We start from the raw sequence: 27,697 nt of genomic DNA on the forward strand, positions 1-27,697 counted from the left end.
ATTACTGTCTGTCCCCCGTCACTCTGACTGGATTACTGTCTGTCCCCCTGTCACTCTAACTGGATTACTGTATGTCCTGCTGTCACTCCGACTAGATTATTGTCTGCTCTTTCTCAAAAGATCACGCTTGAGCTGTCTTCATGGGTACGATAGCCAAATTCTGTACCCAAGAAGACAGCCCCAGCCGTGATCTTGGGTTCACGTTGCACTATATGTAACACCATCATACTGTTCTGTATTTGTAAAATGTTCCTTATTGTCCTGTTTTAACACAGTCACCTTGATAACTTGTTATGACCTCTCTACCTTTATTAGTTTGTACAGTTTTGGATTACTTGTTACTTTGGTTATATCTTCGTCATGTGATCTTATACCTAGCATGTTATTCCAGCCATTTGTTTTGTATTAGCACCATCTTATTTTTGATTTTTGTAGTTATCTCTCTACCTCAATTAATCGGATTATAGGTCATCCCTTCACTAGCTATTCAGCTGTTGACACTTTACTCACCATCTGACACTTTTGATGACCTGCAAAGGTGTGTTAATCAGCCTGTCAAAAATTTGTACTATTTTTTGACATTCTTAATTACCTGGAATTATCTTGCAATGATCTCTCTGCCTATAAATTCTGTGCCTGTGCGCTTCCCTCCACTTCACCTGATGAAGGAGCAATGCTCTGAAAGCTTGTGATTTAAAATGACTTTGTCCACCCCAGTCCAACAGGGCACCTTCACATCTGTCTGACTGGATTACTTTCTGTCTGCCCTCTCACTCTGACTGGACTTCTGTCCAGAATCTGCCCCCCACCCCCACCCCCACCCCGCCTCCGACCTTTACCTGGATGATTACTCTCTGTTCCCTCTAACTCTGACTGGATTTCTGTTTGTCCCCCTCTCACTCTGTCCCTCTTTGGGTCTGACTGGATTACTGTCTGCCACCACCTGCACCCCCACCACTCTGACTAGATTACTGTTTGTTCCCTCTAACTCTGATTTCATTACTGTCTGCTCCCCCCTCACCCTGACTGGATTACTGTCCGCTCCCCCCTCACCCTGACTGGATTATTGTCCGTTCCCCCCTCACCCTGAGTGGATTACTGCCCGTTCCCCCCTCACCCTGACTGGACTACTGTCCCTTCCCCCCTCACCCTGACTGGACTACTGTCCATTCCCCCCTCACGCTGACTGGACTACTGTCCATTCCCCCCGTCACCCTGACTGGATTACTGTCCATTCCCCTCTCACCCTGACTGGATTATTGTCCGTTCCCCCCTCACCCTGACTGGATTACTGTCCATTCCCCCCTCACCCTGACTGGATTACTGTCTGTTCCCCCTCACCCTGACTGGATTAATGTTTGTTTCCCCCTCACCCTGACTGGATTACTGTCCATTCCCCTCTCACTCTGACTGGATTACTGTTTGACCCTCATTTTATATTACTGAGTGACCTCCTTCTCACTCTGACTGGATTACTGCTTGTCCTGCCTTTCACTCTCACTGGATTGCAACATATTTCCTTCTTTTAAGCAAGAGGTAAACACGACAAAATCCAAAGCTATCACTTACAACAGTTCCAATTGGTCGCTGGCACCCACAGGCTAGTTTTTAAATTATGAAACTTAGATTTAGAGTTATCTGAATCTGAATAAATATTTCCCTGTAACTATCCCAATGAGTTGCTTTATTATCTTCAGCATCTTAATCAGATAACTCCTCAATCATTTAAATTCAAGGGAATATGATGTTATATAAATCATTCTCAGAATTTCACCACTTAAAAGTTCCACGCATAGTCTGGCAAATCCAAAGTTAAAATATCCCTGTTGATTTGCAGTGCTAAGACTGAACACAGCCACTCCAGACGAATCATAGAATGACAGAATCCCTACAGTGTAGAAGCTAGCCGTTTGGCCTATCGAGTCCACACTGACCCTCCAACAGCATCCCATCCAGATCCACATCCCTACCCTATCCTATCCTTGTAACCCTGCATCTCCCATAGCTAATCCACTTTGCCTGAACACACCTGGACACAATGAGCAATCCACCTAACCTGCACATCTTTGGCACAAAAACAGAAATTGCTGGAAGAGCTCAACAGATCTGGCAGCATCTGTGGAAAGATATCAGAGTAAACGTTTCAGGTCAAGTGACCCTTCCTCAGGACTGGACATCTTTGGACCGTGGGAGGAAACCAGAGCACCAGGAGGAAGCCCACACAGATACGGGGAGAATGTGCAAACTCCGCAGTCGCCTGAGGGTGGAATCAAACCTGGGTCCCTGGCACTGTGAGGCAGCAATGCTAACCACTGAGCCACCCATTTGCTCAAATGAGCTCTGTGTAAGATTCGGTACAATTCAAATATCACTTTTTGCCCTTTTTATTTCAATCTCCTTGAGAAATTTCAAGTTATGTTTGTGTCTGAGCACTAGCTTTTGGTATTTGCTCAAATCGATAGTAGGACTCTATGCCCACTGTCCTAGGGCCAGCCACCTCAGATGTTTCATTAATGAATTTCCCTCCACCATAAGGCTAGCAGTGGGGATGTTCACTGACAATTGCACAACGTTCAGCACCATTTATAACTTGTCAGATATTGAAACAATCCATATCTGAATGCAGTAACATCCTTGCCATATAAATATCAGGCAATGACCATCTCTAACAAGATAGAATCTAACCATTTCCCTTTGATATTCAATGGTATTGCCCTCAATGACCTCTACTATCAACATCACTGGGGTTACCTTTTCCAGAAACTGAACTGGATTAGTCACGTAGATACTGTGGCTACAACAGCCGGTCAGGGGTGGGGAATTCTGCAGTGAGTAACTCACCTCCTGACTCTCCAAAACCTGTCTACTATATACAAGGCAAAAGTCAGGAGTGTGATGAAATACTCTCTACTTGCCTGGATGGGTGCAGCTTCAACAACATTCAAAAAGCTCAACGCCGTCAAGGACAAAGCAACCGATTGACAGGTATCCTATCCACCCTCCGACATTCACTCCCTCTACTACTGACGTTCAGTAGCGGCAATGTGAACAATCGACAAGATGCACTGCAATAACTCACAAAGTTCCTTTGACAACCTCTTCCAGACTATTGCCATTTGGAAGGTCAACAGCAGATGATGCATGCAAACACCACCACTTCCAAGACACTCACTATCTTAATGTGGAACTATGATAGGATAAGGACTAAAAAGAATGGGCAGTGTGTTGTGTGTACAGGGCATGTAAGGCTGGCAGCAAGAGGGCATACAGAGTCTGTTGAAGGAGGGAGTGAGTCTGTTGAAGGAGGGAGTGAGGCTGTGATGGGAGCAAGAAGGCTGAAGTTTTGTGTCCTGTCAGTTTTTGTACCCGGGACAAAGTCTTGGATCACATGACTGCCTTTATTCCCAGCAGCTCCTGTGGCTACCTCTGCTCTGTTTCCTGGGGTGCGTGGGACAACAAGGTCAGCTCTCAGTAACAACCCATTCCCAACTTCTACCTCATCTCAGAATCACAATCCCAATATCTGGAGCACTTTGTCCTGATTCGGGTTTGTATTCAGGAATTTTCTTGGCACTATGTTCCCGATGCCGAAACAAAAATTCAGGCCAATGATTGCAACAAAGAGCCAGACCTGAAGTGAGGAAGGATCCCTTCCAATCCCAGCGACAGCATGTAACACACTGCAGCTTGCGCCCAGAGTGTCTTAGAAGAAATTCATTCTCTTCTTCAGGTGGCAAAGGTGTTGAGGTGGCAACATCTGCCATGTCCATCTCAGATTCCAAGGTATGTTCAATGTTTAAGAGAGACTAAGAACCCATGGATTTGGGAACAGTCAGAAAGGCTGTCAAGGAGCTAGGCACATTTTGTTCCTAAGCCTGCCTTCAAAATTTGGACTGCTTTTTCTGCCAGACCATTGGATGAGGGATGGTATGAAGCTGTCCTTATATGACAAATACCTTTTGACTTTAAGAAACATTCAAATTTCCTGCTGGTAAATGATGGCACGTTATCTGTGACCAACACTTCTGGGAGTCTGAATTTTCCAAAAGATGCATGCCGTTTTCCTATAGTCATCCCTGTGTTTGACGAATGCACGCTATGCACATCCAGCCACTTTGAGTGAGTGTCCACACTGGCTGAGCACATTGAGCCCATGAAAGAACCTGCATAGTTGACGTGTGACTGAGTCCAGGGTTTGACCCGCCATTACCACAAATGTGGAGGAGTTGCTGGCGGTAATTGTTGTCCTTGTCAGCACTCCGGACACTGCCTCACTAACACAGCTATGTCTGCATCTAATCCTGGTCACCAGGCATAGCTTCTTGCCAACATCTTCATTTTGTAAACCCCTGGATGACCCTGGTGGAGATCATCCAGTATCTGGTGGTGACTTTTGCTTGGGACAATCACTCTTGCTCCCCACAACAATATACTGCCCTCGATTGTGATTTGGTCTCTCTGCGTCCAAAAAAGGTTTCAATTCCGGTTGTGACGGCCCTTTTGGTTTCCCCTATCACCACTAACTGTTTCAGTTTTGCCAGGACCAGATCTTTCTGCATCCAAAGTCCGATATTATCAGCTGTGACTGGAAATGAGTCCAGAAAATTTAAAACCATTACAGGCTTTTCTGGTGGCAGTACCACTGATGGTGTATCTGCCAGTGGAAGGCAGCTCAATGCATCTGCTTTGCTACTTGGCCTCCTAGATGGTGTTCTTATACGCACTTAGTATTAGAGCCCATTGATGAATGTGCTGCCTTGTCCTCTTGAAGTAGACATAGTAAGGGTTTGTGGTCTGTTATTATTACAGATTTATGTCCATAAAAGTATTGGTTGAGCTCCTTGACTCCAAATATGACCGCCAAACCTTCCTTCTCTATCTGGGTGTATTTACACACTGCATTAGCCAAAGTCCTGGATGCGTACACTATTGGGTATTCCTCTCCATTAGGCCAGCTATGAACTAATATTACTCCGATGTCATACGGGGAGGCATCACATGTCAAACCAGATCTGGCTGGGGATCATAGTGTGCCAACACTTTAGAGGAGGATAGCTGTTTCTTCACTTCCCTGAAAGCTTTGTTTTGGCTATGCAACCATTTCTAAGGCTGACCATTTTTTAAGAGTTAATGTGAAGGTGCCAGGATGGAGGCCAGGTTATTATTGAACTTTCTGTAATAATTTACCAGCACAAGGAAAGACCTGAGCTTCGGTACAGATGTGGGAGCTGGGGCACCTTTGGTCGCCCTCACTTTATCCTCCAAGGGGTTAACCCGGTCTTGTTGACTCTGTAGCCCAAGTAGGTCACCTAGGGTGTCTATAACACACATTTTTTCTCTTCTAAGGCATACGCCCGCCTGAGAGAAATGTCTGAGGACTATGTCCAAGTTCTCTAAGTGCTCCATATTGGTCCTCCCTGTTATCAGCACGTCAACTACATAAATCGTGACCTGGGGTAGACTTTGTAAAATGTTCTCCATGGTCGGCTGAAAAATTGCACAGGCTGATGATACTCCAAATGACAGTCTTGTACATTGGTATTAACCTTTATGGTACGAATTGTAAGTATACATCTGGGAATCCTTATCTAATTGCAATTGCAAGTACGCATGGCTCATGTCCAGCTTTGTGAAGACAGCCTCCTGCCAGCTTTGTGTATAAATCCTCTGTGAGGGACTGGATATTTATCCAGCTCTGAAAAGCAGTTTTCCGTTTGTTTAAAATCCCCACAGTGGCAAACCGACCCATCAGGCTTCATAATCGGTATGACCAGTGCTGCCCATTCATTAAAATGGACTGGTTTGATGATTCAATACAATGTGGAGCTGGAGGAACACAGCAGGTCAGGCAGCATCAGGAGAGTTGGAAAGTCGATATTTCGGGTTTACACCCTTCATCAGGACTGGGGTGGTCCACACTATATTGACTCTGCCTCCAGCATCTGCAGTTCTTGCTATCTCCTGGTTTGACGATTCCTTTGTTTTCCAGTCTTCTGATTCTTGCCGCTTGTCCGTAAGGCAAATGGCACTGGGAAGGCCTTGCAGAATCATGGAATTGCTTCCTGGTCAACATGCAAAGTGGCCTTGGCTCCTTTGATAGTCCCTTGACCTTCTTGATAAACTTCTGGTATTTAATTAGGACTTCACTCAAGCAGCCAACTTCCAATCAAAAAACGTTGAGCCAATCTAGCTGAATTTTTATCTCACTCCAATTTCACCCCAACAAGTTTGGGCCCGAGCCTTTTAATACAGCCAGTGGTAACTGAACCAGCTGCTTCTCGTAAGAGATCGGAACCAAAGTTGTACCCTTAATCTGTAAAGGCTCCCCAGTATAGATTCTCAGTCTAGCCGAGGTCTTGCACAAACCTAAGGGTTGGAGTCCTGAGCGAATTTTGTGAAAGACTGGTTCTGCAATCACTGATACAACTGCACTGTTATCAACTTCCATTAGAACTGGGTGACCATTTAACCAGACATTTATTTTGATTGGTTCTGATTTGGATGTTGCTAAGCAATTTAACTGTTCAAAGCTATATGTAGATGGATTTTCCACAGCATGCATTCTTCTGGATACCAGCCTATGAGTTGTCTCACTCAATTTATAGTCTTGTGGGACTCTTCTGCTGTCTCGAGTCTGCATACCGGCAGCAATTACAATGGCTTGCTGGCCAGGATCCTGAAGAAAATTTTAACTGTTTGGCCCAGGCTGAACTATGTTTTAGAGTTCTGTTGTGGGCTGACCTAGAGGCCCTCTGTTCAGGACAGGTCCAGAGTGAGGCTATGCAATTGCCTTCAGTCAAGTGGTGTTCCCCAAGCTCAGTCAGACTGGCGAAGGTATCCACTTCCATCAGAATATCTTGCAACTCATATGTTCCACTTGACGCATTTTCTAATGATAAAGCCAGTTGCAGCACCTGTTTAAATTCCAATTGGGCTTCAAGTAGTAGGTGCTTTTGCATGGTTACATCATTAGTCCCATATACCAAACAGTCTCTCAGCATTTCAGTAAGGGTTGAAGCAAAATCACAGGCCTCAGCCAGTTATCTTAGCCTTGACAAAAGTCCCAACACGGATTCCCCTGGTTCTTGAATTGCCGAGTAAAACCGATAGCATCTCAGAATTAGAGAAGGCTTAGGGTCGTAATATTCCTTAACTAAATCCATCAACTCTTGAAAGGTTTTAGTATCTTGTACCTCAGGGAAAGTTAGGCTCCAAATAACTAAAAAAGCTGTGGGTCCACAAACTGTCAGGAGAATTACTCATCGCTTTTCCTCTGCCCCAATGTCATTTGCCCAGAAAAAATAATGCATTCTTTCCACATACTGGGCCCAGCCTCCAATGGCAGGATTGAACAGGTCAAACTTCTCAAATAATGGCAAGATGCCAGAAATACTTACCCCAACTCAAAGATGACTGTTGCTAGCAAATTTCTTCAGGACTGTGCTTTTCACTCATAGCCACTGAAATATCCGGTCACTAAGTCACCCTTTACTTACATGTGGAGAGTCTGTGACACTGATCCAGATCCCTCAGAGATAGCTGTCACAGTGAACATAACCTCTGACACTCCTTGTCTGTTAGCCAGGGTGCCTTGATTGGACCAAATTAACAGCCCCAATAAGGGGGGGAACACATATTCTATGATGTCCACCTGGCCGACCTCATTACAATCACTACAGGTTACTTTCAAATACCCAAGTGTTATCTAGTATCTTTATGTTATTTTAAATTATGAACCCCTTCTTAGTACTTTCTAATATCACTTACTACTATTTGAATCACACCAAAACACCCAGTAACTGAGCAACAGATGAGATGTCTCCTGTACTAAAGAATTCATATTAATAGCGTGCCCAGATATTCAGCTCTGTGCCAAGAAATAAAACAGATGGTAACTGGTTATTACTCCATAAAACTAGCACCTCAGTGAATTAGTCACTACACCTCATAAATCTATCAACAAGTGACTGAACATTGCGTCCACAAAGTAATTGAAGATTGAATCATATCCAAACCAGCGATCTATGAGGAGCTGTGAGAGTGGGTTGAGCCATTGACACAACAACAGACTGTAAACAGGGGCTGGCAGAGTCGAAGCGAACACATGTAATGAATCAATATGCACGTTGGGCCAAACCTAACCAGAAATCAGCTAAGTATCATTTTCAGCACATTTCATAGAGGGTTTCCTTCCGCAAGGCCTTGTGAATGTTCTTGCGCCATCTCCCAAATGCGACTCATTAACTTAGGTAGCACATCCCTACGGCTTCCCTCTTGTTCAATGCTAGTCCATTTCTCCCCACTCGCTGTAAGCAGAAGTACTTAACAATCACTGGGATATTTTGGGATCCTGTCTTTAAAAGGCTATTTTGTAACCTGTCAAGCTCTATGATTCCAGAGCTGTCCTGCACAGTTTGAGACATTTGCCCTCAACATGACAGACAAGGGGACATTGATGCCCTAATTTGCAGACAGAGACCTGCAGAAGATCCTGGTGGATGGGGTGGTGCAGGGGATCTCCATCCTCCTCCCTCAGAACAAGCACAGCAGCTCACGACACCAGACCGTCAGGCTTGTCCGAGGTAGCCACACGGCTCAGTACCATCACAATCATCTGGCGATATGTACAGTGCTGTGGGAAAAAGGACAATGGCCTTTGCTGCTCCATCAGGACACTTGCCATCATCTTTTCTCTGCCACCTCATACTCACTCTGTCTCTGCTACTGCACTTAACTCCCACCAGGCTCATGATCTACCAGTTTCACTACTGAACGTATTGTCTTCCATCACTCCTTCTTACCAACCCCAACCACCAACCCTCCCCGCCTCCATCACCATACCATTAATCCTGTATAGACCCTGCATGTCTATTGGCGTACTTGGGACACCTCACCACTTTTCCTCCACTTCGTCTCAGTGCACGGAAAATGACCTATAATAAGCTGAAAGAGCCAGGGCATGTGGTAAGTGCCCGACATTCGGGTGGGTACTCTCTATGAAAAGAGGATCTTCGCTGGTGAGGAACAGTCCTGTGGAGATGTCAGAACATCCATAACTCAGCAAACGAGTAAGAAGTATCATCGATTGCTGTGCTACTCTCCCATTAGCTCATACTGTTAATGTATTATTAACATGCCACAACCCCTACCCCTTGCCCGCGATGCATTACCTGTTTTATCTCCTACAGTTACCACTGGGATGTTCACAACAAAAGGGAAATGCCCTCCCGCACCTTTGAAGCAGAGATTAATGATGCTTCAGAGGAATTGTCAGCAAGGCTGCCTCCTGCAGTCCCCACGTGATCTGATGCTGACACCTCACTTGGGATTTTAGGCAGATCTGAGTCAGGAGCACACATGCTGGTGAGCACTTCACTGGCAGGTCTCTGCAGCCGGCCAAGGGAGAACACCTAGTTGCTGGCACTCGGACGACTGACAGAGACCAGGCACCTGCTTAGGCCCAGGCAAGAGAGGACGCCACAATTTCTGCCTTCATTGACATGCACCAAGCAGAGATAGGAGCAAGAGGCAGGCTTGTTGGGAAGTACTGGACAACCTGTCACACAAGTTCCAGGGCAGCAGCAATGCAGAGTTAACTCTGTTTTCTCTCCACAGATGCTGCCAGACCTGCTGAGTTTCTCCAGCAGTTTCTGTTTTTTTTTAGGCATGCAATCATTTGGCTGCCTTCATGGACAGGTTAATAGTTGGCATGAAGGGCCAGGTCCAGCAGTATCAAACAGCCTGCTGGATAGGTGCACAGACTTGCAGGTCATCACTATAGCCACCGTAAAACTTCCTTTCCTAAAGGACATTAGTAAACCAAATAGGTTTTACATCAACTGGTCATGGTTACATGACCACCACTACATTATTATTTTCAATCTCAGACTTTATTGGTAATTGAATTCAAATTTTACCATCTGCCATGGAGGAACTTGGCCCCATGTCTGCACATCATCAGCCTGAGACTCTAGATTACAAGGCCAAAGGCATTACTGCTACACCACTGCCTGCCCACAGAGGCTCAATGGAACTGTGACAGCAGGGATCATTATCACTGTGGCCCAAGTGCAACCAAGAGAAATTGAGGGAGAAGAGATGTGCCGAGAAATCCAGGACCAGCAGCAACTTCCAGTAGCTGCTGAACAGCTACCACATGAACATTAACAAGCTACAGCTGAAGGTCCATCAGGTTGCAGAGGAGATGCAGGATGTCCAGAGTCAATTGTTCTCAATGACATTTCTTCTGGATGAGCGAGACGCATTGACACCTCAGATTGAGGTCATCCCAAGACATGGTCACTGAACAATGCCATCTATTGGAGCCAGACCTGTAACCTGAAGGAGTTGGTGACTACTATACCCCAGGGGCCATCAAGGAAACAACTTCACTAAATCTTTATGCAACTGGCTGCTTCCAAAGATCCACTAAGGACCTGTGAAGAATCTTGAAATGCTCAATCCACAAGTATATCGATGCTGTTACTGATACAATATGCGTCAAATCACATTGCTCCAACTCATTTCCCATGTCAAGGTCAGTGCTGCAACCCAGGCAGGAGGCTTGGCCAAAAGAGCTTGCTTATCACAAGTATAGGGACCTCTTGACCGTATACACCTCACGCTGAGTGTGTCATGTCATAAAGTGGTTCAATTCATCATCAGAAAAAAAAAGTTCCATTCAGTAAATGCACAGGTCATCTGTCATCATCAGGACCAAAACTTACAAGTCCACACCAAATACCCTGGAAGCTGCCATAATGTCTATATCCTTGATAACTGTCAGGTTCCTGCTACATTTCAAGGACCAGATGCCTTTCTAAGATGGCTGTTCTACAATCATGGCTGATGGGCCCATTTAAAAAGCTAAGATAAAGTTGCTATGGTACTACTTGACCATACAGCTGCTCTCTCAGTAGGGAGAGATGGCTAGTGGTGGTTTATCCTGACAGTCACCGCACCTGAGGCAGAGGGAGAGGTCAAGAAAGAGAGACCGCCACAGTAACATCAGCTGGTGCAGGAATTGAACCTACTCTGTCGGCGTCACTCTGCACTGCAAACCAGCCGTCCATCCAGCTGAGCTGACACATTATTCAACCTTGATGGGGCAGACTATAGATGCAATCCCTGTCTATTCATTGACCAGGGCTATTGTGGAACAGTTGGTAAGCCTCCTGAGGTTGTGGTTCCTCTGCTTGGATCAGTCGGGGGTCTTTGAGGTACATTCCAGACAAAGTCTGTTTCATTATCCTGGCATTCTGTGTTCATTACAACTGGAGCAGGCAAAGAAGGGATGTGATGGACTGTGAAGAGCTGGGAGAATGGGAGCAGTCTTCCGAAGGGGAAAATGAAGACATTGATCAGGAGGGACATTAACTTCTGCACGATAGGAAACTACAGTGTCAGGCATAACAAGTCAGGCAAGAATTAAATTACAACAGGCTCCATTCGATTTAAGCTAGGTGCAGTGATCACTCATTGACTATACATTTCTGGTTGCTCAAAAGGCTGGCAGCCCCTGTTTATCTCCAATGGCAAACTGCACTGTTTGTTCTTTGTTCTTCCTGTAATTCAATCAAAGTCAATGTTTTCAACTGTTTTCAGGCTTTCCAACATGCGATGCTCCAACATTGAACAATCACAAAATGCTATGAAATGCTGGGCTTTAGGACAAGTGTAGCACATCCTTAAGTGTCTACCATGGTCTGGTGCCAAGGACGGGTAACCTGTGTAGCTTGTTCTAGTTACTACGATAGTCGATCAGACGGGTGATAATGTAAAATAGCAACACATTTACGGCTGTGAGGTTCTTTTTCCAATGAAACATGCCCCATGCCATTTTTGTGCCTGTGCTTTACTTTTCCTTTCCCTCTCACTACATTTACTGTGAAGAGCTTTTCATGGCTGACAGTGATTGCTCTGGTGTACAGCAGGACAATAAGTATGGCAGTGATTGTGCAAATCCTCTGAGGTCCCAGCAGTGGTGAGTAATTCCATTACTAGGGAAGGCACAAAGCATGACTAGGGAAAGCATGACTGTGGCATCACAGAAGCATGGTGCAATCAGTGGAGAACTGCATGGGAAAACTCACAGAGAAGACAGTGGAGCTCCAGGGAATTGACACTTCTGCCAATTTGGGTAAAAATCAGCTAATTACTTCCTGCTTTCTGTCACTGTCCTTTCTTTAATATAGCTTTTGATTTTCAGGTTTTTCAATCCAATGGGACCTTTCTATAGTCTAGGGAAATTTGAAAAGTTACAACCAATGCATCCAACCTCTCTACAACTACCACAATAAATACCAAGGAAGGAGGTCAGCCTGTAGTTCTATTAGTTTTTCTAACACTCTTTCTCTAGTGATAGTAATTGTTTAAGTTCTTTCTCCATTCTGTTGATTGACTTTCTGTGAATATTCCTGGAATACTATTTTGTGTCTTCTTTGTGTGAAAATAGATATAACGTGCATGCTCAAAACTTCTGCTATTTTCTTCCTTCCCATTGTTGATTCTTCAGTCTCACTTCCTACGCAATTAATATTCACTTCAGCTTCCTTTGAATATACTTGTACTATATACCAAGGTACTCGAGCAAAATTGAAGTCAATGGGAATTAAGTGGAAAAGTTGCATGGGTTGAAGTCATATCTAGCACAAAGAAAGCCGGTTGTGGTTACTGAAGGTCAATCATCTCAGCTTCAAGTTAATGCTTCAGGGATACTTTGAACCCAACCATTTTTAGCTGTGCGCATCCTTCTCACTTGCCTGGATGACTGCAGCACCTACAACACTCAAAAAGCTTGTCACCATCCAGGACAAAGCAATCCACTTCATCAGTACTCTATCCATCATCTTCAACATTCACTCCCTTCACCACAGACGCATAGGGACAGCAGTGTGTACTATTTGAATGACGCAGCACAGCAACTTTCCAAGGCTTTTTCAACATCACCTTCCAAATATACAACTCTAACACGTAGTAGGGTAAAGGCAGGACAACATGAATATCGCCATTTGCAAGTTCTCCTCCAAGTTGCTTGACTTCCACACTTGAAACTTTATGATTGTTTCTTTACAGTCATTGGTTTGAAATCCTGAAACCCCTTCCTGCCTGTGCTACATGGACTGCAGCAGAAGAAAAAGGCAGTTCATCACCACTATCTCAAGGAGTATGAGAGATAGGGTTTAAACACTGGCTTTGCCAATGATGCTGACATCCTGAGATTGAATGAATAAAAATAAATACACAGACGTAACATCCAAAGAGCATGAACAGGCAGTTTTATACATATTATTTATATACATAGAGAGCGAGAGAGAGACAGAGACAGTGATTACTTGGTGTCAATATACAGAGTGTACAGACACACACACATATATAAAACAGAGTGCTTATATAGTCCTTAAGCCCCTCATTTGCCTGATCTGTCCTCAGTGGACTCCTTCACCATTATTTATTGGGCCATGTTAGAACTGATGTTTACTTATCAATACCACATTCTGTGGATCAACCGAGGGCCAGATTCACAAATAGAATTCGTAAAGTATCTTAACACCAACTGGAGAATGTTTTCAATGACTTGGAAAAGGTGGTGACTGTGTTGATATCTAGAAGTCTGAATAATATTGAGTTAAATCATTATGGATAGACTGAGTAGACTGGGATTATACTCATTGGAATTCAGAAGAATGAGGGGAGATCTTATAGAAACATATAAGATTACGAAAGGAATAGATAAGGTGGAGGCAGGGAGGTTGTTTCCGCTAGCAGGTGAAACTAGGACTAGGGGGCATCACCTCAAAATAAAGGGAAGCAGATGGAGGACTGAGGTCAGGAGGAACTTCTTCACTCAAAGGGTTATGAATCTGTGGAATTCCCTGCTCAGTGAAGCGGTTGAAGCTACCTCGCTGAATGTTTTTAAGGCAAGGCTAGATAAATTTTTGAACAGTAAAGGAATTAAAGGTTATGGTGAGTGGGCGGGTAAGTGGAGCTGAGTCTCAAAAAGATCAGCCATGATCTTATTAAATGGCGGAGCAGGCTCGAGGGGCCAGATGGCCTACTCCTGCTCCTAGTTCTTATGTTCTTATGGTTTCACACACTGTTCACAGTTTGTTTCTATATTACATTCCTTCAAAGTCATTAAAATTTCGATTTGCACAAGGACTTTGCAAAGATCTGGTAATGTGCAAACAAGCTAAAAAAGTCTACAGAATCCGGAAACATTACTGTTACTGGAAGCGAGTCAGGAAATGTGTGTTGAAATCTCACACTGGTGGTTTGAAAAGTGAATTAAATTTAAAATTCTGTAATTAGAAAGACTGATGTCAGTAAAAACAACCACAAAGCTGTTGGATTTTCACAAAAATCCAACCCAGAAAGGTTCATGTATGTCCTATAAGGAAGAAACCTGACCAAGCTATCCAGTCTAGATCATTATGCGACTTCAGTCTCATTCAATGTAGTTGACTCATAACTTTCCTTGAATTTTCACACCAATATTCAGATATCCCTCTTCCCACAGTATCTCCCCAACGGTCTTGACAGTCTCTCCCTCTGGACTGTACAGTCTCTCCTCTAGACTGTGCAGTCTCTCTTTTCCCTGCACTGTGCAGTGTCACCTCTGAACTATGCAGTCTCACTCTCTCTCCCTACACACTGTACAGTGTGTTGTGTCTCTCCCTGTGCTGTACAGTCTCTCATCCTGGGCTGTTCAGTCTCCCCCCATCTGTATAGTCTTTTTTTTTCTTTATTCATTCACAGGATGAGGGTGTCGCTGGCCCAATCCTAATTGCCCAGAGGGCAGTTAAGAGTTAACCACATTGCTGGGGGTCTGGAGTCACATGTAGGCCAGATCAGGTAAGGATGGTAGTTTCCTTCCCTAAAGGACATTAGTGATGTTTTTTTTTCCGACAATCGGCAATGGATTCATGGTCATCATTGGATTCTTAATTCCAGATATTCATTGAATTCAAATTCCACCATCTGCCATGGCGGGATTCGAACCTGGGTCTCCAGAATGTTATCTGGGTCTCTGGATTAATAGTCCAGCGATAATACCACTAGGCCATTGACTCCCCCTGGGAGTCTCTCCTCCCAAATCTGCAGAGTCTGTCTCTGCTGGACTTTACAGTCTCTCTCCCCCTGGACTCTACAGTCTCTCTCTTTAGACTGTCCACTCTCTCCCTCTGCACAGTAGACTCTTGTACTCTGAGGTCTCTACCTCTGGATTGTATAGTCTCTCCATCTGGAATTGTATGGAAAATGATGAGCACCTCTAACTCACTGCCTGACAAAGCAAAATGAAGGAACTGGTCATCGACTTCAGGAAGTGGAGTGGAAGACACCCCCTCTCTGTATCAATGGTGATGCGGTGGAGATGGTTGAGAGATTCAAGTTCCTAGGAGTAAATATCACCAACAACCTATACTGGTCCATCCACATCAACGCTACGATCAAGGAAGCACACTAACACCTCTACTTCCTCAGAGGGCTAAGGAAATTTGGCATGTCCACAAAGACTCTTTCCAATTTTTATAGATGCACCATAGAAAGCATCCTATCCAGATGCATCACAGCTTGGTATGGCAACTGCTCTGCCCAAGACTGCAAGAAAGTAGAAAGCTGTGAACGCAACCCAGTCCATCACGAAAACCAGCCTTCTGTCCAGCGACTCCATCTATACTTCTCTCTGCCTCGGGAAAGCAGCTAACATAATCAAACTCCCCTCCCACCCCAGTTATACTCTCTTCAGCCCTCTTCCATCGGGCAGAAGATGTAAAAGTTTAAATACACATATGAACAGAATCAAAGGGAGCTTTTCCCCACTGTTATCAGATTTATGAATAGTCCTCTCAAATGTTAATTCTGATCTCTCTCTGCACCTTCTCTGTGGCTGTAACACTGTATCTGCACTCTGTCCTGCCACTCTGATGCACTTTGTATGGTACAACCTGCTTGTAGAGCATACAAAACAACACTTTTCATGGTATCTCGGCACATATGACAACAATCAATCAAGTTGTTGTATCTTACAGAGGTAAGGACCACGGGTTGAGAAGTGGGAGCGAATTATTTAGCTTTCTTTTGCTAACATGGACCCACTCCTGTGGATGTGTTTATCTGGGACACATGGCATGTCCATAATTTCATATATGCCACACATGCACACTATACTTCTTCCCACTGACTTCCTATCCCATAATTCTGAAAATTACTTGTCACATTTAGAATAAGTATTAATTATTGTGAAAACTTACATTCACTTCATCCCCTCCTCTCAGTAATGCTGACTGCCTGTCATGGGGTCCTCACTTCACCCACTCCTTTCAGTGACGGTGAGGTATGTCTGGTTTATTAATGTTCTTTAGAGAAGGAAATCCACCATCCTTACCCAGTCAGGTCTACATATAACTTCACACCCACAGCAATGTAGTTGACTCTTAACTGCCCTCTGAAATGGCCTAGCAAGCCATTCTGTTCAATGGCAATTTGAGATGGGCAACAAATACTAAGCTTTCCAGTACTTACATCCCACAAAAGTATTTTATTTTCCCAACACAAGTAATCTGGATGTTAATAGACTGCAGAATTGATCGATAGTTGGGGAGGACGACGGATGCAGAGGAAAGACTGAACAGATGAGTATCAAAAGAAAGAATGGAAAAAAAGAAAGCATGCGCAAGAGAAATAAGAAAGACGGAGGAGAGAGACAAAGACACGAGGGGAAGAAAAGAAGAGGTAAGGGATACAGGGGATGAAGAGAAGATAAAGTGAATGTTGGGAGAAAAAGAGAAAGGAAAGTGGGGAGACAGAGATGTGAGAGATATAGAGATATGGTGAGGAAAGAATCGAGTGATACAGAGGAAGGGAGAATGAAATAGATTAAAAGAGTCGGAACAATAGGTGAAGAGAAAGGGAGTGAGAGAGAGAGATCAGGACAGTTTGGGAGTATGAAAAGAGACACACAGAAGAAAGAGAGAAAGAGATAGATACAGAGACAGAGAGAAATATAGAGAAATACAGAATATAGAGAAAGAAAGCATAAACAAAGAAAAATAAGAACGAGTGTCTAATGGTAAAGGTGAAAACCTAAGAATCTTTGATGTACCAGGTGAAGGGCCTGGTGATCAGAATGACGAGAAACTAAGGACCTCAGTGTAAGGAAATAAGGAATTTGTTTAGTGACTGTTTACAATTCTTTCCCTAACCCCAGGTCACATCTCATGCATTCTTATACATTAAAAATCATTAAAAGTCTTCACCCGAACCTTAAACTCTATGAACAGAGACAACAGAAGTTGAGAATTGTTCCTGGAAGGCAGTGTGCAGGGCTGAAAGTAGCTCGGTTTACTTAATCACTGGGATTCAGGATTGTAGACTAAGATGCCTATTTTGTTTGGACAAACTCCTAGAGGCTTCATTACCAGCCCCACCCAGTGAAACACCCTTTTGCCCATCGCAAGTGCTTTTCTGAATTAATAAACACCTCTTGAAGAAAACAAGAAGTATAACACAATTCTTTTTTAACAGATTCCTTTTCCTAAAGGTATTCAAAGTATGGTCCAGCAGATCAGTCTCTAATTCTGGAAGATGATGGCTGAATGGCCTCCTGTGCACTTTAATATCTCTATGGCAATCCTGGAGATTTGGTAACATTGTTTGAGGCTATTTCGACCTTGGCTCCTTCAGGCCTCTTGCTGGGTTCTGACTGATACACAGTGCAGGAAATGTTCAGGAATAAGCTTTTGGTTTGGAGTGTTTCATATCAAATGCACGATGCAGATATTTTCCCATTCAAACCCTCTAGTACTAAGAACAATCCTTCAAAAGATGCCCCAAGATAAAAATCCTGTCAATTTCCTAGAAAATCCCTTAAGCGACGTCCTTTGATCTTAAGCTCAACAAACAATGATCTGAACATTGTATTCTTGCTTCAAATATATTGTTAAACTGGAGAATTTAATTTGTTTCTCAAGTCCAAATCAATTTTCCATGTCCTTCAGAGGTTTTAAACGGAGCGTAGATATTTTACCATCGAGCTGCAGTTCCTCCAAGTACTTTCCATCAAAATATTAAGCAAGCAGAAGAGAAAATATAGGGTCAGAAGTCAGTGATGAAGACCTCCTTCATTTGGGCCTGAAGAAGTAGGGAACTCTGTCCTTGTTCACCTGGTAAATATATTACGTTACCAAGTCCTTTAAAGAGAAGAAAGATTCCAAGACAGAGCCATTGCCTTAATTGTGAGATCTGCTGTCATAGCTGCAGGGATGAAAGGGATATCACTGAAAGTCATCTTTCTTGCAACTTTGTAACTAGCACCTTTACTCCTCCTCCAGTGAGTAATGCAATCAGTGATAAAGACAGGTTCAAAGAATTACAGAATCCAGCACCAGACAGCCTCGCTTGTCTTTTTATGCTTGTTTCGGCCCTTCAGAACAGCCATTTAATTGGTCCCACCCTTTTCCCATTTATTCCCCATAGCCCTGCAAACGTCTCCACTCCAAGCATTTATCTAATTCATTTTGAAAGTTACAACTGAAATTGCTTTTAGGCAGTGCATCCCAACAACTTACCTCCCAAAAAGCAATTTCCCATGTCACCTTTGGTTCTTTTGCCAATTATGTTAAATCAGTGTCCCCTGATTACTGGCCCTCCGAGTGGAAACTGTTTCTCCTGCTTTATTAAAACACTTCATGATTTTGAACACCTTCTTAAATCTCCCTCGAAGCTTTTCTGTCCTGTGGAGGACAATTCAGTTTCTCCAGTCTCTATGTAAGTAAACTCCATCATCCCTGCTAACTTCCTAGCGGTTGGCCCAGATAAATCATCGCAAGCTAAATTGGCCATTATCACACACTGCTAGAGGTGATTAATAGGAAATGGCATTTGAGCAAAGTAACTGCTGTTTCTGGATCCATATCCCAACCTCAAATGAATACAGTATAGAAGACTAAGAGACAACCTATTTGAAACGTTTAACATCTACAGTGTGGATGTGGTAAAGATGTTTCCTCCACAGATTCTAGAACTCAGGGGAGGGGGGTCACTGATTAAAAATAAGGGTTCACCCATTTAAGACCGAGATGAGGAGAAACTTTATTCCACAGGTCATGAGTCTTTGGGACTCCCATCCTCAAAAGGTAGTCAATGCAGTATCTTTGAATATTTTATAGCAGAGATAGATAAATTAATGACAAGCAAGAGGATGAAAGGTTTTTGGAGGTTAACTAGAATGTGGAGTAATCAGATCAGCTATGATCTCATTGAATGGTGAAACAGACTGAATGGCCCAATGGCCTTCTACTCCTCCTAATTCATATGTTCACATGTACCTTCAGCAGTGAGCAGAGAACCATTCCTTGAGAGGAACATGCACTATTTAAGACGTCAGTGTGAAACACAGGGTTATTTCCAAATATACTGTAAGAAACTTCAAAGAAAATTCATGCCCCTTTTACTTTTTCTTTTTGATCACTCATCCCTTCTGTTGACCGACTGATATAATATATATATATATTTATGGGATATGAATATGAAAAAGATGATATAATTGACCATGCTACTGTGAAACCAGCATAATGGAGTAGGTCAGAAAGACAGACCGGGGAGAAACGTGTAATGAAGCAGGACTAAGACACAAGGCTAGGGAACTATATTCAGTGACCTGGAACTATGTAAGTGTAAGTTAAGATAGGACAAGAATGAACAATGGATGGTACAGATCATGAAGAGTGGTAATGTGGCAAAAAGGGAGCAGCCTCTATGATTGAATGCATAAACATCCAATGCCCAGAAAAACTAGAGATGGGACAGTGTGATGATGAAGAATAGTGAGAACAAGAGCTATCTGAGAACATACTGGCAGTGGTGTTAACATAATAATGGACTACGAACTTATCTGCTGTTCAAGTGACAAATACACCACATACTCGGTCACACACAGAACAGAAAGATTCCATGATCTATCCCCAGCCTTCACTGAGGTATAAGATCTCAGCTGTGAATACCCATTTATATTGTGTTTTCTTACTTGACAATCATTCAGTGTTAAATTGAACTGCATATGCCATTGATCAGTAGTTTGATACAATACAAAATCCTCTCCAGTTTCGTACCATCTACAAACAGGTTTACATTTGTTCCCCTGCATCTATTTATACTTTGAGTGAAATGCATTGATCCTTGGGAAGTGATATTTGACATAAGCCACCGAAGTTCCTTACGCCAATGTTTTGTCTCTCAATTTGCAAAGCATATCAGAAATTTGCATTCAACTCCTTCACTGTGATTATATTCTGCAGAGCCTGGTGCAGTTTCTGACTACAACAATTTCATAAACAGCTTTGACTGATGTAAAACTAATAATAAATGAAGGTGGGGCATTGAATCTCAGAGAATTGTTCTTTCACTCAAAGCTGGTGCTCAAAGGTATTTTGGGAACAATTTTAGCCCTGGGTTGGATTATTATTACAAAGTAGCTTTGTTTGCTGGATTTGTGATCTGAGATTGAATAGTTGAACCAAAAACATACAGTAATCCTTTGAAAGATATAAGGGCTATCTGAATTTCTAAATGTCAACTGGAAAATCTCACAAAGAATATAGATATACAAAAAAATGACATGCAGAAAATTACACTGCAATCCAACATGGATTGACAGAGACCGAATACAATATGGAAAACATTGTGTAATCATTTGCAAACATCCCCACTTCTGACCTTATGATGAAGGCAAAGTCATTGATGAAGCAGCTGAAAATGGTTGGTCCTAGGACGGTCCCTGAGGAGCTCATGCAGAGATGTCCTGGAGCTGAGGCAATTGATCTCCAACAACGACAGCCATCATTCTTTGTGCTACATATGACTCCAACCAGTGTAGAGTTTTCCCTGATTCCCATTGATTCATTTTCCAGGGCTCCTTGATGTACACTCAGTCAAATGCTGCCTTGATGTCAAGGGCAGTCACTCTCACTTCACCTCAGGATTTCAGATCTTTTGAACAAGACTATAATGAGATCAGACACTGAAGTCATCCTGGTGGTATCCAAACTGGGCGTCACTGAGCAGGTTATTGTTGAGTAAGTGACCCTTGTTAGCACTGTTAATGACAACTTCAATCACTTTGCTAATGATTGAGATTAGACTGATTGGGCAGAAATTGGCTAGGTTGGATTTGTCCTGCTTTCTGTGTACAGGACATACCGGGGCAATTTTCCACATTGTCAGTAGATGCCAGTGTTGTAGCTGTACTGGAACAGCATGGCTCGGGGCACAAGTGCTGGAGCACATGTTTTCAGGACTATTGCTGGCATGTTGTCAGGGCACATAACCTTTACAGTGTGAATATTTGACAGGAGTTAGTAAGCAGGATATTTGGTAGGGAAATATTACTTCAGGGATGTTACACAATGGGGAAAATGCTGCAGTAAATTTAAGCATGCAATAACCCAGGAGGCAGCATGAGATAAATGAGCAATTCCTCTGTCCAAACAGGTCAGGGACTGGGAATCCTGCATAACTCACCTCCTGAGACCCCAAAGCCTGTCCACTAACTACAAGGCACACCTCAGGATACTCTCCATTTGCCTAGATGAGTGCAGCTCAAACAACACTCAAGAAGCTTGACACTACCCAGGACAATGTAGTCTGCTTGGAGTTTGATTGGTACTAAGTCCACCTAATTCCACATTCACTTCCTTTACCAACGACATACAGTGTGCGCTCTACAGGATTCCCTGCTGCAACTCACTAAAGCTCCTTCCACAGCATCTGTAAAACCTGTGATCTCTACCACTAAGGGCAGAAGATACATGAGAACACCACCACCTGAAAGTTCCCATCCAAGCCACACACCATCCTGACTTGGAAACGTATCGTGATTCTTTGACTGCTGTCAGGATAATTCCTAGAACTCTGTCCGCAATAGTACTGTGGTTGTCCCTATATCACACACAACACCTGTTCACGGAGGTGGCTCACTATCACCTTATTCAGGATCATTAGGGATGGACAATATATACAAGAAAAAGTGAAAAAAATTAACAACATGTTGGTGCCCACTTTGTTCTCATATTCGTTATAACCTGCAGAGTCTGGCAGCTTGAGACAACAGTTGAAAAAAGCATGATATGGGAATGTGATCCACCAATACCAGGTGTGATTTAAATTCACTCCAATTCACCAGTGCAAAATCATAGTGCCATTCGTACAGATTTATAACAGAGTGGCAGAGACACCCAATAAAAGATGCATCTGTATTTGAGCAGGTGTTATCAGTAGCTAGTTATCTCGTGTAGAAAAGCTGTGCTTAAACGATGGGCTGAATGGTCTCCTTTTGCATTGTAACAGTTCTGTGAAAATTCCAGGAATAGCAACTTGTGAGGGTTGAGATGTGGATCTGATCACTAACACTGAAATCAAGATGCCTCCAAGTGCTTGCAATATCTGATGAGATGGGAGATCCCTCCACCTCTGGTTTGCATCTAATATTGGAATAGAATGGAACTGCTGTGGGTATTGGGCGAAGAACTAAAGAGGATTCATTGCCATATTAAGTCCCCTTTAGCCTCACCTATTGCTTTCTCTACCCCCAAAGGCTAGCCAGACAATCTGTGGGCATTAAAATGAAGAACAATGATAGGCAGGAGATGCCAATGGTTAGAATTAGTGAGAGTGAAACATCAGAGTGAAAACAATTTACAACATTTCTTTCATTGAGATAGGAAAGTGTTCACAATTTTCTGTGCAATAAAAGATTTTAATGACCTCAGAGGTAACTGCTTAACCGTAATTTGAAGGCTTTTGACGAGGTTTGAAACGAGCTGAAGCACTGATTCACTCTAGAAAACACAGCTGTGATAAATACCTAGCACGCTTCCTTCTCATATGGAGCAGAATTGTTTCTGTCATCACATTCAGTTACCTAGAGACCACACACATCACAACAAAGACACAAAAGATTGCAGCAATTACCACTCACTGAGTGAAGAGGCCACTCAGATTACTAAACGCTTGAAAACGCAATTGGAGGTAAATGTCCAAATAAAATGTTTAATTAGCTGAACCATGGACAGAATAATCCAGCAATATCCTAAAGTAACATCTTTAAACACTGAATACACAGTGAGATTTGTTCTGATTCTCTCTTCAAATATTTAATCAACTTAATCAGGTAATTTTCAACCATCACCAGATTTACACCTTTACTATCTGACACAATATTAATTTCACATGATACAGTTAATTATCACCTAAACCTACAAGAGCATTAGCTGCATCTAAGTCTGTGCTTAGGACAGAGGGAGTTTTACTCTGCATGTAACCCTGTGCTGTAAGGATCCTGCAAGTATTAGATGGGGACAATGTAGAGGAAGCTTCACTTTGCAAGTAACCTTATGCTGTACCTGCTCGGAAGTGTTTAATGGGGCAGTGCAGAGCAAGTATTTCCTGCATATAACACCTATATATATCTATTCTGGGAGTTTTTGATGTGGTCATTGTAAAGGGAGATTTTCACTGGATCTAATCCCATACTGTACTTGTCCTGAGAGTGTTCGTTCAAAGACAGTGTAGAGGAAGATTTACCCTGGCTCGAATCTCATTCTGCGCCTGTGCTGGGAGTGCTGATGGGGGCAGTCTAGAGGAAGGTTTACTGTTTTTTATTCACTTGTGGGACATGGGCATTGCTGGCTTTGCCTGCATTTATTGCCCATCCTTCGTTGCCCTGATGGAGGTGGTGAGCTGCCTTCTTGAACCACTGCAGTCCACATGCTGTAGGTTGACCCACAATGCCCTTAGGGAAGGAATTCCAGGATTTGACCCAGCGACAGAGAAGGAATGATGATATACTTCCAAGTCAGGACAATGAGTGGCTTGGAGGGGAACTTGCAGGTGGTGATGTTCCATTGTATCTGCTGCCCTTGTCTTTCCAAATAGAAGTGGCCATGAGTATGAAAGATGCTGTCTAAGGATCTTTAGTGATTTTCTGCAGTACATCTTGTAGATAATACACACTGCTGCTACTGAGCATCAGTGGTGGAGAAAATGGATGCTTGTGAATGTGGTGCCAGTCAAGCGAGCTGCTTTGTCGTAGATGGTGTCAAGCTTCTTGAGTGTTGTTGAAGTTGCACAGAAAAAGACAAATGGGGAGTATTCCATCACACTCCTGACTTGTGCTTTGTAGACGGTGGACAGGCCTTGGGGAGTCAGGAGGTGAGTTACTCACCATAGTATTTCTAACCTCTGATCTGCTCTTGTAGTCACTATGTTTATATGGACAAAATAGTTGAGTTTCTGGTCAATGGTAACCCCAAGGATGTTGACAGTAGGGGATTCAATGATAGGAACACCGTTAAATGTCAAGGGGCAGTGGTTAGATCATCTCTTATTGGAGATGGTTATTGCCTTGCATTTGTATGGTGCAAACGTTACCTTGCATCTATTCTGTGCATCAGTTCCTCAATTTAGTTATTTTCCAGTCGGGCTGCTAGCCTGACAGTAAATTAGTCACAAGGTTTATCTGATGTGAACTACTCCAATCCCAAGCAACAGATTTGTTTAGTACCTAAGCTTAAATGTCCTGGTGACAACTATGGACTGGTCTTACACAGGAGGATAAATATTGCAAATATCTAGGAAACGGGAATAATGAGCCACTTTTTGCATGAAAATACATTAATGGAGAATGCTCAAATCTGCATCTAGCAAGAGTCACCACCTTCAAGCAAGGGGAAATGAAAAATCAGAATTATTTCTTGAATTATAGTGGGTTAGTTTTAGTTCCGTTGGAATTAATTTGAGAAATGCTGTTGTTTTAAAGAAAGCATGACCCCTTGTCCTTGATTAGGGGCTGCTCTCATGTAACCAGACTCCTCTTCAACAAACTGCCTGTCTTGGTTTTGTTTTCTTTATTCATTAACGGGATGAGGACTAAGCAGCATTTATTACCAATCCCCAATTGCCCAGAGGGCAGTTCAGAGTCAACCACATTGCTGTGGGTTTAGAGTCACATGTAGGCCAGACCAGGTAAGGATGGTAGTTTCCTTGCCTAAAGGACATTAGTGAATCAGGTGGGTTTTTCCAGCAATCAACAATGGATTCATGGTCATCATTAGATCCTTAATTCCAGATATTTTATTGAATTCAAATTACACCATGTGCCATGGTGGGATTCGAACCTGGGTCCCCAGAATGTTATCTGGATCTCTGGATTAACAGTCCAGCGATAATTGCCTAGTGGTATTATCGCTGGCTGCAAGGTTGGTTTCTCATCAAACCCTTGGTGTCAGCCAAATTCTTTTGTTCTTCTGAAGTGATAATTACTGACATGGCAGGAGAGGAAATTGCAGTAAAATTCACGGCCCGTAATGTTCTTGACTAAAGCCAATGAGGAATGACAGTGCACCATGAGTCTGGTCACGCAAAGGCACATACCTGATTTGATACAATTCCAATCATCACCTATGCATGAAGCAACTCCTTTGACATATTCCTTACCTGTCGAGGGCGAGGCTGATAGGGTGAGCTGCTCTCCAGATCAGCCAAGATACTGGTCAATGAGTCAATCTCTGCATCCAGGCTTGATCGCCTTTCATCCAGGCTCTTCTTCCCTGTCTAAAAATTGGAAATGACCGGAGAGTCAGATTGTGGTCAACAGGTTCCTTGATTTCAACACCCTGCAATCTGTGCCTAGAACATGTACATAAATCTCACTGTCATGTTCTGCTGACTACCAGAATAGGAATAGGAATAGCTGTTCAGCAAACCTTTTCCACCATTCAATCCATTCACGGATTAATAGATTTCAAATCCAATTATCATCAAATGTTGTTTCATACCTATTAATGGGCTTAAACAATGAGATTTAATTATTTGCAGTTAAAGTTCCTATCAACTCCCAGTATCCACAGATGTTTGTGTGAGGCAGTTCCAGATTGCCATCTTCCTTGATTGAAGGAGTCTTTCCTGATTTCATTCCTGAATACCTAATCCAATTCTAACAACACTGCTCAAATCTCCTTCAAGAGCTTCAGCACAGTGGACATCAGCTGCATTAAGTAGAAGGAAATGAGACAGAAAGATTACCTTTCATAGAACACATTCTTCCCAGCACTGATCCCATAACCACACCTGCTTTTCAGAGCTGCAGAAGAAACTCCAAAAGTACACTGTCCAGATCCAATTCCATTGGCAGCTGCTCCCTAAAGGACCCATAAACCTCCAAGATTTTCACCACCCAAGCACTCTTGCCTGATCTCTCTTTTTAAACCTGACTTTGAGGAACAAGAAGAAAACCACAGTCTTCAGAAATGTGGTCACTATTTTCCGGGTATCTTCAGGAATGAGTCACTATTTGCTGGGTGCCTACTGGTGCACAGTCAGTATTTGCCATGGGTCTTCAGGTATGGGGCTTCTATTCGGAGTGGTCTAAGAGAGAATTATAGAATTGCACAATTGTTACAGTGCAGAAACAGGGCATTCGACCAATCATGGCTGTGCTGGCTCTCTGAATGAACAGTTCCCTCAGTGTTATTCTCCTGAATTATCCCCCTAACTCTGCACATTCTTCCTTTTCAAATAGCCATCTAATTTGCTTTAGAACAACTGGATTGCATCTGCATACACTTGGAGTGTATTCCAGACTTTGATCACTCACTGTATGACAAAGATTTTCTTATCACTTTATTTTATTAGTTACTTTAAATCTGTGCCCTGTTTTTCTCAATCGTTTCATGAGTAGGAATAAGTCTTCTCTATAAATTCTGGTCAGACCTCTCATGAGTTTGAATACTTCAATTAGATCTCCTCTCAACTACACTAACAGCACATCCCCAGCTTTTCCAATCAACTCATGGAACTTAAACTCCTCATCCCTGCAATCTTTGCATGAATCTCTTCTGCACTCTCTTGAATGCATTCACATTTTTCCTAAAGTGTTGCACACAGAACCAGATGTGATATGCTATTTGATAATGAAATAGTGTCTTATCTAAGTTCAGCATAACCCCCTGCTGTTGTGCTCTATCCATCTATAAGAATGCTGAGGATACTGTAAACTTTAGCAGCTGCTCTCAAACTGTTCTGTCATTTTCAATGATTTGTGCACAGAAATAGCCCCTGCACTCTTCAGTTTATACTGTCTCTCACCATCTATCTGCTTAAACAACAAACTTGTCTACAACCTTCTAAAGTTCTACACTGCCCTCCTTACAGTCCACAATGCTTCCAAATTTCATATCTACACCAAGGCGTAGATCATTGATGCATTTCATGAAAGGTAAGAGTCCAAATTCTGATGCCTAGGGAACTCCATGACAAACCCTTCCTCTGACCCCACCTCTGGGCCAGATGGGCAAACAACTGAGGTTATAGGTGACAGACTGGAAAGTGGAGCTGAGACCACAACCAAGTTATGATTTAGAGAATGCTTGAGTATGTTTGAAAGAGCAAATAACATACTCCCAAGTCCATGTTCCTATGACCATTTAATGATGCAACTCTCCCTCAGCACTGACCCTCTGACAGTGCAGCACTCCCCCAATACTGACCTTCCAACAGTGCAGCACTTCCTCAGCACTGACCCTTTGACAGTGCAGCACTCCCCCAGTACTAACCTTCCAACAGAGCAGCACTCCCTCAGTACTGACCCTCTGACCGTGCAGCGCTCCCTCAATACTGACCCTCTGACAGTGCAGCGCTCCCT

General features: G+C 43.1%; 1 protein-coding gene across 3 annotated transcripts in view; it reads right to left on the reverse strand.

Annotated features, from left to right (window-relative positions):
* LOC109915894 (lipoma-preferred partner homolog) overlaps window positions 1-27,697 on the reverse strand; it is a 344,491-nt gene that overhangs the window by 80,121 nt on the left and 236,673 nt on the right. For all 3 annotated transcript variants that reach the window (XM_048604817.1, XM_048604816.1, XM_048604818.1), the window contains one exon: window positions 25,492-25,608. In XM_048604817.1, the coding sequence (XP_048460774.1) occupies window positions 25,492-25,608 (117 nt within the window). The remainder of the gene's footprint in view (window positions 1-25,491; window positions 25,609-27,697) is intronic.

This window comes from Rhincodon typus, chromosome 13, assembly GCF_021869965.1.
Source record: "Rhincodon typus isolate 14 chromosome 13, sRhiTyp1.1, whole genome shotgun sequence".
Taxonomy (NCBI): domain Eukaryota; kingdom Metazoa; phylum Chordata; class Chondrichthyes; order Orectolobiformes; family Rhincodontidae; genus Rhincodon; species Rhincodon typus.